Source organism: Oncorhynchus gorbuscha, linkage group LG04, assembly GCF_021184085.1.
Source record: "Oncorhynchus gorbuscha isolate QuinsamMale2020 ecotype Even-year linkage group LG04, OgorEven_v1.0, whole genome shotgun sequence".
NCBI classification, from domain to species: domain Eukaryota; kingdom Metazoa; phylum Chordata; class Actinopteri; order Salmoniformes; family Salmonidae; genus Oncorhynchus; species Oncorhynchus gorbuscha.
The window spans coordinates 61037190-61049859 of NC_060176.1; the positions used below are offsets into that span (position 1 = coordinate 61037190).

At 46.0% G+C, this 12670-nt stretch overlaps 1 protein-coding gene across 4 annotated transcripts in view; it reads left to right on the top strand.

Annotated features, from left to right (window-relative positions):
- The window catches only part of LOC124034408 (paxillin-like), a 30793-nt gene that overhangs the window by 11448 nt on the left and 6675 nt on the right, over positions 1 to 12670 (top strand). For 2 of the 4 annotated variants that reach the window (XR_006838569.1, XM_046347580.1), the window contains exons 2-8: positions 8345 to 8553; positions 8653 to 8738; positions 8864 to 9003; positions 9155 to 9347; positions 9733 to 9847; positions 10007 to 11380; positions 12300 to 12572. Coding sequence is in view for 3 of the 4 variants with exons in the window: in XM_046347580.1 (XP_046203536.1) it covers positions 8345 to 8553; positions 8653 to 8738; positions 8864 to 9003; positions 9155 to 9347; positions 9733 to 9847; positions 10007 to 11380; positions 12300 to 12572 (2390 nt within the window). In the remaining variant the exon portion in view is untranslated. Of the gene's footprint in view, positions 1 to 8344; positions 8554 to 8652; positions 8739 to 8863; positions 9004 to 9154; positions 9348 to 9732; positions 9848 to 10006; positions 12573 to 12670 lie in introns of those variants that run through there. The other 2 variants (XM_046347581.1, XM_046347583.1) reach the window with 2 other exon arrangements.

Genomic DNA, 12670 nt, shown 5'->3' on the forward strand with positions numbered 1-12670 from the left:
AACATTAGACCACTAAACCAAAAGCTCTTAAATAATAATTTAAATCAAATCAATGATGAGAGAAGAGTCATATCAGCTCATACCTGACACAGACATGGTGGTGTAGCAGGAAGATTACCGTATCGTAAACCAAGAGGTTGTGAGTTCAACTCCCGAGTGAGGAGATGCTGAATAATACTTAATGTATAAATGAACATGCACAATTAAATCATGTGCGGCAAATATGGAAGCTGAGAACACTATGTTAAAAGCACTGTGTGTGTCCCTAATCTTGCCAACAGACAGAGAGCGCTCTGTGAGTGGATCAGTGGTTCACCAAACAGGGCCTTGATTGGCTGGGCAACAGTAACAAGATTAGTTTCCACTCAAACTATTAAGATTCTAGACAAGTTACTTTCTGATAACATGGCAACTATGTTCTGTGTATGTTGGGTGGGACGTTGATGGAATATTCTCCTAACCATCAGAACTGGAGACATTAATATTCTTTCAACGCTCCCATGAAACATGTCTAGAACTGTTAATATCTTAAGTTCTGAGAACAAGGTAAAGACGTTCTATTTAACATTTAAGGTGATGGTTTCTTGGAAACATTCCTAGGACATCACGGGAACATTCCTATGATAACGTTAGTTAATGACCTATTGAGACTTAAGGGAATGTTCTCTAAAGTTCTGGGAATGTTTGTTAGCTGGGTAGTCATGTTTAGAGTACATACTCCGGCATTAGAGTATCCTACAGACCTGCAGCAATATGGGTCTTCAAACGACTAGAGGACTTTCTCAGATACAGATATGTATTAGAGATATTTACACAAACGCCTGGAACCCGGCATACCTCAAATAGCAGAGCCTACTGTACACGAACCTGCACCGTTCATACTTGTACACATAGATCATATTCCATGGTTACATGTGTCAGTGCATTTTAGGGATCATGCTGGCTGATGGGCACTGTTGTTCTGCATGAATGATCCAAAATAGCATGTCAGTGAGATGTTTTTTTACTTGTTTAAGTGGAGGGATGAGGAGACATCTTTTGTGCTTGGCCTGATCTGAGAATACCTCCATGGCTCATTAGATGGTAAAGCTGCTCTGAGCCAGAGAAAGGACTGATTGTTAACTGAGAGGGAGCCTGCTGTCTCACTTAAGTTGGGGGAAGCCAGGCCTGAGGGAGGGGGAGAGGCTGCTGTGGAATGTCTTAACATCAAGGCCAAATACTTACTGGGTTATGGCTCACCAACTCTCACCACTGTTCCACACTGGCCCTGTAAAGAAAGGGCTCTTCACAATCCGGTACCCTCAGTCAGTCCTACTGTGTCCTAGTAAAACCCTATTCCCTGGTCTCTGCAGGGATTCCTCTGATGACGTAGAGCTGCGTAACACAATCATCCTCTCCTCTTTCTACTTGGCCCAGTGTACCAGAGATGTCCCCATTTCCTACCCTCTCAAAAAGCAGGGGGGATTCTGTTGTACCGTGTGAGCAACCCTAGGTTAGACAAGGCATGTGAACGTTCCAGAGACATGTCTCACGCAGCTCCGATCAGGTGGTAACCAGGTCCAGAACAAGGCCCAGAACCATTACTGATGTGGCTGCAGTGCAGCTGAGCTTTCTCCCAGATATGCGTCTTTACCCACATGTGACAGTCAGTGTCGGATGGCCTGTCTTACTGGCGTGTTAGTGTGGCGTGTCCCCACTCTCCTCTCTGTGTGAATTCCTCAGGAGCCTGTATGATTGACTCTCCATGCTTGGGAAACACACAGATGGACTGTCCCTGTGGGCTGAAGCAGCTTTTGTTTATGTCATGACCAGTCATTAAGCTAAGAGTGGTGCGTGGTGTGTAGGTAGGCGGCTGGTTGAGAGGACAGCATTATAGGGGAGGCAACGTTGCAGTCTGTTGAACAGTAATCACTTTTTATTTTTTTACATGCTTTGTGAACAACCGGTGTGGACTAACAGTGAAATGCTTTACTTACGGGCCCTTAACAATGCAGAATGAAAGAAAGAAAGTGTCACGTTCTGACCTTGTTTCTTTTGTTATGTCTTTGTTTTAGTATGGTCAGGGCGTGAGTTGGGTGGGTTGTCTGTTAGTTTTTCTATGATTTGCTATTTCTGTGTTTGGCCTGGTATGGTTCTCAATCAGAGGCAACTGTCAATCGTTGTCCCTGATTGAGAACCATATTTAGGGAGCCTTTTTTCTATTGTGTTTCATGGGTGATTGTTTTCTGTTGTGTGTCTGCACCAGCCAGAACTGTTTTCAGTCGTTTCTCTTTGTTCTTTCCGTGTTCATTGTAATAAATATGGACACAGACCACGCTGCACCTTGGTCCTCACCTTCTTCCACCATCAACGGCCGTTACAGAAAGATAAATCATAGAAAAGTAAAACGCTTAATAATAGATGCACAATGAGTAACGATAACCTGGCTATATACAAGGGATACCAGTACTGAGTCGATGTGCAGGGGTATGAGGTGATTGAGGTAAATATGTACATATAACTAGGATTAAAGTGACAGAGGATTAAAAAGTAGCATCAGCATATGTGATGAGTCATAATTAGTCCAAAAAGGGTCCCGGCAGATAACCAAATGGCTACATGGACTAACGATTTAGCTTTTGGGTAGAAGTTGTTCAGGGTCCTGTATCCTCTTTTGAGGAGATGTGGACTGTATTCATTGATTACCTTGTAGAAACATTGCCATATTCCCTTGTTCAAGAGAGGACTGGGTGCACGTTAAATGGTGTGGTCCTTAGGCTTGGGCGATACCTCGGTATACGGTTTAAAATGTTTATTTCGAAATACTGTTTAAAATATATATTTTTGGGGAGGGCGCTGCAGGGGTGCCACGGGGGTGCTATGCCACTGCTTATAAGTTAAGTATAACTATAAGAAATCTAAGATGTGTCAAATTATATCTAGCTCAGGGCTCCAGCTATGCATTTGGTTTCCTAGCTAAGTGGCTAGATATCAAGCTTCTTGGTTACAACTGAGACATTCAATCCTCTCCTGGATCAACATCCCTGGTGCCTAAATTGTTTTGTGCATCCCCCAAAAAACATATTATTTATAGCGCCCCTTGTGTGCACATTTGGTAATACCATATACCCCGGTATGGTACAGAAATGGAATGAAAATCTGGATATTTTCCAACCACACTCCAACTTAGACAACATAGCTGTCCTTACAACTTTAGCAGTTGGTGAGTTTCTGTATTTCAGTAAGTCAGCAGTGGGCCAGTGTTACCAGACTAGTCATCACCCCCAGGGACCTGTAGGGTTTCTCCCTGTATGCCTACCACTACTGTTATGTTTGTGGGCCTGCCTTCTGAACTAATGTGAGGGTCCTGTCTGTAAATCAGTCCAGTCCAGCTCTTTCTGTGCTCCTTCCACACCCATCCTGTTCTGAGTCTGGGGGAGGGGGATCTGCATGACTGACCTCATTGCTTAGGCAATGAACCCTGCCTCACATCCTGAGGAAACATAAGAGAAAACAATGAGCAGAATCTGCGTTCAGGGCCAGGAAATGAATGCTCTGCCACTGCTGTTATGGACAATTTTGACCAATAAAAGTTAGTCAAGCCCTCTTTCCTACCATGTCTTTTGCCTTTATTTCCTCAACTGTTTCCCTCTCTCTCACTCTGTCACTTTCCCCTCTCTCTCTGTCCTTGTTTCTTGGCTCTGAGAACAGTGCTAATTATTTTCCTGATGGGTCAGTGTAATGGAGCAGGAATCTGAGTTCCTGCTGGATTCTTCCCACATTACTCAGGCTGGGACTCCCCAGGGCATGTTCAAATAGCTCAGTGTGGAGGATTCCACAGGGCCACAGAGCCAGGAAGATGGCTGGCTGTTTTTGGACGTTGGTTGGTTTGATTCAGTGTTGCACAAGCTGAACTTGGGGAAGAGAAACAAGACTGTCTATCCTTGAGGTTTTCACACCCCTCCAACACACACAAACTCATGGTAGCCGCTGGCTCTCTCACTAATCTATTGGTGCGAGTTTGTTCTCAATGTCTAATCATGACTGTGTGTCAAAATGGTCTTTTAGACTTTCCCCTGTCATCTGATTTACTGGCCTGTGGGGAAGTGCTTTTATTTTGGTCCAGCGCTCTCTTCAGGGGAGTGTCATCTTTCGGATATGGGGCTGCTTGGGCGGGTATTTTTGGTGGGGATTATTTTGAAGCCGTTGACCCCATCTTGCTTCAAGATCTTTCTGTCTTTCTCTGAGACACCACACCACTCCCTCTCTCTCTCACTGTGTCTGTACTCTCTTCAGTATCTTTACACTCCCTGTTCACCCTACTCTCTCTCTGTGCTGTATACTCCCTCTCCCCCTTCCCTATCTGCTATTCTCCTCTGTGGTATTTCTCTCCACCCCTCTCTGGCCCCTGTCTCTCCTGATTGATATAAATATAATGTTGGGAAGGCCGGATAGTGTTACTTTCTACGTGGGGCTGTGGCCAGTTCTGCCCCCAGCTATAAACAGGTGAGTCGTGGACCCTGGTGGCCCATCACTGTATCCAATGTGTTAAAGATGTGGGAAAGATTAGCTTGCCTGTCTGCCTGTTAACCTGGGAAGCATGGCACTCTGGGCCTGCCATGGGTAATAAAAATTGACATCTCTTTCTCCTGCAATTTAAAGTATATGGTACTTTTCTGATCTGGCCCTGTTATCCAAATTATAGAGTAGTACATCGATTGTTTTTAAACTAAACAGCCAGGTTTTTATTTTTTTTCTCCCTCTAGAACCTAGTCGTAGTGCAACTGATTGACTGGTGGTTTCTGTCTTGCCAATTATAGCCTGTATTACAAAACACTGTATTCTGTGTTTTTATCTTAATATTTGTTAATTTCATGTAGATTACATATTACTGATATTTAGAGTCCCTGGGTAAACTAAATCATCCCTCTCTTCCATTCTTGTCCTCTACCTCATGCCTCTCCTCTGCCACCCTCTGTTTCCCTGGCTGCTTTCTCTCTCGGAGCCGGACAGTGGAATGTGTGGCATTCACCATGTACCTTCCCGCCTGTCAGAGAAAGACTGCAGGGCTTTGGTACAGTTAGGAGGAGGGGGGCTATGGACAGAGGCAAGAATCTACACGTACCCACCACCCAAAGAATGCACATACAGTCTGCACACAACACAAGGCTGTTGGCCTATGTTTGAACATTGACTTTATGTTAAGATGCTTTCAATGAAAAGGCAGGACAGGAATGTATTGCAAATCTATTTAGGTCATAGAAGCTGCAATAAACAAAGTCCGATGAACTGATCTCTCTGGCATTTAGCCCTGCTTAGAATCCCCAAATGGCAGAATAAATGTTTCCCATAGAACAGTTGTATAATACTCTTTTTTTTTTTTTTTTTCATTTTTTTTTTTTTCAAAAGTAGTCAGGATTTCCTCTGAAAAATGATTGGATTTTACCCATCTCATAACATTTACCCCCACCCCTTAATGCCACTAACTCCCCCCAGACCAACTCAGGCCATAGACCATTTTACAGTTCATCGGTGTCAGACTCATTGCTGCCTCCCACAGGAGGGACAATCAACACAAATTTATTCCAGTGGCATTTCCACTTTCACACTCCAGTAAAGCTGAATGTCAGTGTAGCCCTGGCCTAAAGCACTCCAGTAAAGCTGAATGTCAGTGTAGCCCTGGCCTAAAGCACTACAGTAAAGCTGAATGTCAGTGTAGCCCTGGCCTAAAGCACTACAGTAAAGCTGAATGTCAGTGTAGCCCTGGCCTAAAGCACTACACTAATGCTGAATGTCAGTGTAGCCCTGGCCTAAAGCACTACAGTAAAGCTGAATGTCAGTGTAGCCCTGGCCTAAAGCACTACAGTAAAGCTGAATGTCAGTGTAGCCCTGGCCTAAAGCACTACAATGTAAAGCACTCCAGCTGAATGTCAGTGTAGCCCTGGCCTAAAGCACTACAGTGAATGCTGAATGTCAGTGTAGCCCTGGCCTAAAGCACTACAGTAAAGCTGAATGTCAGTGTAGCCCTGGCCTAAAGCACTAGTAAAGCTGAATGTCAGTGTAGCCCTGGCCTAAAGCACTGTAATGAATGTCAGTGTAGCCCTGGCCTAAAGCACTACAGTCAGTGTAGCCCTGGCCTAAAGCAAGCTGAATGTCAGTGTAGCCCTGGCCTAAAGCACTACAGTAAAGATGAATGTCAGTGTAGCCCTGGCCTAAAGCACTACAGTAAAGCTGAATGTCAGTGTAGCCCTGGCCTAAAGCACTACAGTAAAGCTGAATGTCAGTGTAGCCCTGGCCTAAAGCACTACAGTAATGCTGAATGTCAGTGTAGCCCTGGCCTAAAGCACTACAGTAAAGCTGAATGTCAGTGTAGCCCTGGCCTAAAGCACTACAGTAAAGTGTATTGCGGCTGACCTCTAGCTATGATTTAAATATCCTCTACTCATTGTTCTTTAGTTTGTTAACAAACAATTCCTTTACAATGAAGGTGGGTAGTGGGTACCAGCTTTCGCTGTATGTCATCGAGTTAGCTATACCCTTGACCGTAGTCTATACGTTGCTTGAAACACTTAATCAGATGTGGACTAAGATCTGTGACTGATCAGTACCACAGGGGTTGGCCAGTGTCACAGATGTAGCAGCAACTGGGTGGTAGTCTAGTGGTACTAGGCAGAGAATAGAGATCCCAGTCTGGCAACATACTGAAGAACTTTTCCTCGCTGCCAGGAGTAAGGTCATGAAGTTCTTCTATGTACTCAATATCATACCTGGTTAGCCATGTGCGATTTTTATTGTTTTAGTATGAACTGTTATTATGAAACCACACCATAATGTGTAAGATATCAATTCCCAAGTGAATGACTGGATAGGGAGATGGCCAGTGATTAAAAAAAAAAAAAAAATAGGCCGTCATTGTAAATAAGAATTTGTTCTTAAACTGACTTGCCAAGTTAAATAAATAAACAAAATATTGTTGGGGTTAATATCCAGTGTGTCTCTGTCCCCCTGCCTCCAAACCACACCCTCAACAGACAGGACACTAGCTAGTCCTCTGTCTATCTCTGTCCCTCTCTGGCTGCATAAGCCGTTGCACACACTTCTGGGTACTGGATCTGTCAGGAGGATAGTAAAGGGGGCATTTTACCCAGAAAAGCTTGAATATTCTGTGAACTTTATTTCATCTTAATTTCTTATGGTTTTTTTTTTGCTTTTGTTTTTCTTCTTGCAAAGAGGATTTTGTGTGTTTGACTGAAGAGGGACTTTTGGACTGTGGTCTCTAAAAAATGATTTGTCTATTTGTTGTTCACCTCATAAAGTTGTAGTAATGTTGGCATCTTACGGACTGTCCATTTAGCATATAATTTAGTTTAGCCTATTTGAACGTTCTCCTGGTTTGAAGCTGATTTATGTAGATTGGCTCACATGATTCAGAGAAACGAGTCTTATGGGGTGGCTTTTGAATTGACTTGGTTCTGTTATATGGAGTTGACGACAAGGATTCCCGTTGACACCATCCAGTATGAACAGGAACATTTGAACAGGAACATTTGAACAGGCTATGCTTGACTAACTGAGGATGGATGGAGTGTGTGATGTAAGGGTCTATTTTGTTCTGGTTTTCCAGGGGACACTAATGCTGTACCCAGGATAGCCCTGGAGGAGATGTATATGATGTCTGTCTGATGTCCACACTCACACAAAGCCTTTTGAAAAGAGCAACAGGTTAAGAAAGGCGTTTTTCTGTTAGGAAGACAATCGGACGGAAGGAACGATGGACAAGCAAAGACTGATAGCCAGGTACTTACTGAAAGCAGCAATATATTAGAGCCTGATGGAAAGATTGATGGAGCGAGGAAGGTGGTTGTTTCAGGGGAGATGTTAACCAGACTGTAGTGGGTTTAGAAATGACACTGGGGCTTTGTCTGTGTCGAGCTGTGATGATGACAGGGCCTAAACTTGGCTCCTGGTGGAGGGGGTCTTGGGAGCAGGCTTTTTTTTTGGAGTGAGAGGCTGACCGGTACACATGGGCATTGTTAGTTTACAGACACCCGCCGCTCAGTAGACTCCAGCTGGAGAGGCCCAGATGCTGGGCGCTTTTAATTATGTTCAGTCTAATGGAGGCAAAATAACTAAATCTGTCACATTTACATTGATGCTAAGCATAGAAGTCGTGTTGCATCTTGTTCTTCTATGAATGATTTGCTCCAGAAAGAGGGGAAACAAATGTCCACCCTCAATCTTAAAAAAAAATAAACTTTTGCATTGATGTAATGATACAGAGGCAGCCTTGGTTTGTGTATTTCTGCCTGTAATGTTTGACTGAGTGTATGCTGTGTAACAATGGAGGTATCCCTCTCCTTCTCAGACGCTTTGTTGGCGGACCTGGAATCCACGACGTCCCACATCTCCAAGCATCCTGTGTTCCTGTCTGAGGAGACCCCCTACTCCTTCCCCACTGGAGGGAACTCCTACCAGGATGTGTCAGTCCCTCCCCCGGTGCCACCCCCTCCCTCGGCTGAGGCTCTGAATGGCTCTGTGATAGACTCCCTGGACTCCCACCACTCCTCCCAACAGGTCAGTCATACTGTACCTCAGAACCACGACTCAGACTCGCACATCTCATTCATTAAATGGCTTTTCACGACTAAACTTAGTGAATGTCTTCCTCTGCAGTCCTTGGGTTCAGCTCCGAAGAGCTTATGGTCCAGGGACAGTAGCAGCCCGCCCCTGTCCCACATTGAAGAGGACCACGTGTACAGGTAGGCAGGAGGGCCATAGGAACAGATCTTTAGGAAGGCACCCCCACTGGGAGGCTACTATACCGTCTGTCACTGTTTTATACTCAAACACAATTGACAAAGCATTGTCTCTCTGCCTCTGTCAGTTTCCCCAACAAACAGAAGTCTGCTGACCAGTCTGCGGCTGCTATGAGCTCAGCTCTGGGCAGTAACCTGTCAGAGCTGGACAGGCTGCTCCTGGAGCTCAATGCTGTCCAGCAGAACTCTCCCTCCTTCCCCACCACAGGTACACAGACAGCTAAACACATCCGACATCATTTTTCACTAGGTTTTGGTGTTTATGCTACCTAAGCGGAACTTCTGTCTTGTCTTTGCAGTATGTGTTTACTGCATAATACTGTGATGATATCATGTCCCACTGTCCTTTCTACCCACAGAGGAAACAGCCCCACCCCTGCCGTCCTGCAGCATAACCCACTATGTGCAGGAGAACGGGGCTCCCCCTGACCTCATGGTGAGCCCTCCGTCTCAGGAGAAGACCAAACGGAACGGGAGGCAGGCGGTGGAGGAGGGCCGGCCCACTGTGGAGAGTCTGCTGGATGAGCTGGAGGGCTCTGTACCCACTCCCAGGTAAGCAGATTGGCAGTTACTCCTATTCAAAAATCACAGACGGACAAGGAGTTTGTCATCACCTTGAATTATAGGATACAAGCTAGCTAGCAATGAGATCATAATAATAATAATAATAATAATAATATATGCCATTTAGCAGACGCTTTTGTCCAAAGCGACTTACAGCCACGTATGGGTGGTCCCGGGAATCGAACCCACTACCCTGGCGTTACAAGCGCCATGCTCTACCAACTGAGCTACAGAAGGACCACAGATCATGTTAATAATCAACTGTAGCCTGTGTTTGGGTGCTCCATCTGATCACATATTAGGATTAAATGAAAAATGAAGAGGTCAATGTTGGATTGTGTGTGTGATCATGTTTTGTTTGTGTATTCTGCAGCCCCTCTGTCCTTCACAATGAGTTGGACTCTTCCTCTCAGCAGCAGGCCAGAATGTCAGCTTCCTGTGCCACACGCGAACTTGATGAGCTCATGGCCTCCCTTTCCGACTTCAAGGTGTGTGTGTGTCTTACGCTTGTCCTCTTATTACCTCATGAAAAATCCTTTAGTAGATACCTTTTTAATTCTATATCTATTTTCTAATCTGATTATTTCTCTTTATCTTCCTTTTCTTGTGGTGTCCCTTTCCTCTCTCCTGCCTGTCCTGTCCTCTAGCCTGTCCTCGGCTCCTTGGGGTCTATGAACTCTGACCTTCAGCTTGATCAGGCAGGAACCTCCCCCAGCATCATTCTGGAGGTCCATCCTCCTCCACGTACCTGCTCCTCCCTTGCTGCAGCTGCCCCCACCTCCCTCTCACCCTCTCAACCTGCCTGTGACTCTCCTCTTTTCTCTCTACCTGCATGGGAGCTGCACATAGAGGAGGAAAGTGGGGACTCAGGGGGGGCAGTGTCCCCTCCACATCCCTCATTATCAAGCCCTCCCCCAGCTACTGTAACATCCCAGAGCCCTCTGTCATTTGCAGAGAGTGACCCAGAACCAAAAGTTGTCATCGACGTCTCTGCGACCATCCTGTCGTCTCATCAGAAGTCTCTGGTAGCCCTCAACCACTCCAACCCTTCACTTAGCACATACCCAAGTCCTCCTAATGCTGCTAAATCATCACTGAACTCAGCCAGTGTCACCCTGGACAATATCCCCTTAAAATCCCATAGTTCATTTCTAGAACTTGGTACTACTCCCCCTACTGTTACCAAGAGCACCAGTCCCCTGACTGACATGGATCTATGTTTCTCTACTCCAACCACTACTGAGAGTCTTAGTCCTGTTCCTGTCTCTACCTCCAAGACTCCTTCACCTCTCCATGCTTCTGTCACCAAGACTCCTTCACCTTTCCATGTTTCTGTCACCAGGAGTCCTCCTCTCACTGCTTCTAAAGCCCCCTCACCATCTCTGGTCACTTCTCCCAAGTCTCCCTCTCCCCCAGCTCTCACCAGCCCCACGATCTCCAGGAGAGTTCTGGAGCCAGTCCCTGCAGCTGAGCCCTCTCTGGATGAAGCCCTGGATAAGCTGCTGGCCATGAGTTTCACCAAGATGGAGAACGATAGAGTCCCTACTGACACACTGCAGCTGAAGGGGGAGGCACCTCAGCTGAAGAGGGAAGTGGTGCAGGAGGTACATGAGGAGGTCATCATGCCCTTAGACAGAAGGGAGGTTCAGCCAGACACTACCGGGTGTACCCGGGATGGGGCAAGTACCCGTGAGGAGACAATTACCCGGGATGGGGCAAGTACCCGTGAGGGGACAATTACCCGGGATGGGTCAGTAATGAGTGGACACATAGATGGGTACAGGGAGCTCATGGACTGGGCTGATGTGGAGCTGAACATGTGTCTCCAAGATGGACTGGATGGTAGTATGACTCCTTATACAGAGAGACCTTATACAGATGGGAGCATGACCCCGATGACTGAGGCCAGCTGGATGGATGAGTCCCTGGATGGCTCCTCCTGCCCTGGAACTCCTGATGCTGCCATGGACCTACCTCTGCTGCAGCCTGCCACCATGGACAGGGTCTCTGCATCTGGACATGTATGGGACAGCTCTCACCACCACACTGTGCTGTTCTGCACAAACACACATAGAAACAACAGAGTTAAATGTCATTCATACAAAACTATCTTTCTGAGACTGCAGAAATGGCTTGGTGTGATACCAAAACATCTGTTTGACAAATTGTGTGTGTGTAGAGACTGTCCTTACAATGTGCACATCTGGATGTTTGCTGCTACTGCAGTCTCTTATTGTTGACTGCCTGGTAGTGATGAGCAAGTAACCGAAATGTCGGTAATTTTTTTGTTTGTTTTTAACAACTAATTGACCAATGTCTGTTAAGTTTGAATACCGTTTTTTTGTGAGTTTGAGGCCCAGTTTCTATAGAGAAATCAGATTACGCCCGAACTTTGCGATGTAGTAGGGAGTTGTAGTTTCCAACAGGCCAATATTCTACATAGTTCAGCACAGAATACCTGGTAATTAACTACAATGACAATCTATTGCGCTACAATGACAATCTATTATTTTTCAATGATCAAACCGACTTGAAAAAGCACTGAATGCTCAGCAGTACTGCCTGGCTGTGACCTTTGTTGGCATGTCTTGTTAAAACCAAACAATTTGAGTTGTGACTGCATCCTATGACTACCTCACTTGTTGCGTCAGCATGATGCCCGCATATTGCCCAACTGTGTTCTGCTTAACGGTCAGAGAACAAATGGGACTGTGTGATGGGTAGGGGGTGAGATGGGAACTGAGCATGTAATACAGCATGGAGTGTGACTCTGAGCTCACTGACACATTCCTTTGGACATGCCTTTACCCACTGCTGATAGATGGCTGCCTTTGGCTTTGAGTGAACTGGAATGGTGCTTCCTCTGAACTGAACCACTCACCCGGTCTGTGGTATTGTAACTGGATCACAGTGGAGTCCTGATGCTCATTCTCCTTCTAGCTTAAGTCTGTGATAAGGCGCACCAAGGAGACCCCCAATGTGCACCCCATGTACCGAGAGGGTCACCCCCGGAGGGGGCGGATGGGCCCTATCATCGTCAACAAGAGCAGCTCACAGGACCGCCTCATAGAGGAGCTGCAGGGGAAGCTGGGGATTGGCCGATTGGCTGACCGCCGGCGCAAGCAGCCGGACGATTGGCTCACTGAGGGCGTCATCGTCATGTCCAAGCCACAGCGTTTCCGTGGCGATGGGGCTGCGAATGAGGTGGACAAGGTTGGCCTGGATACGATCACAACAGGATCACACCATCCCAGATATTATTTTTTTACCTTCTCAAGTTTCACTTTCCGTTCTTTACCTTTAATTTTCTC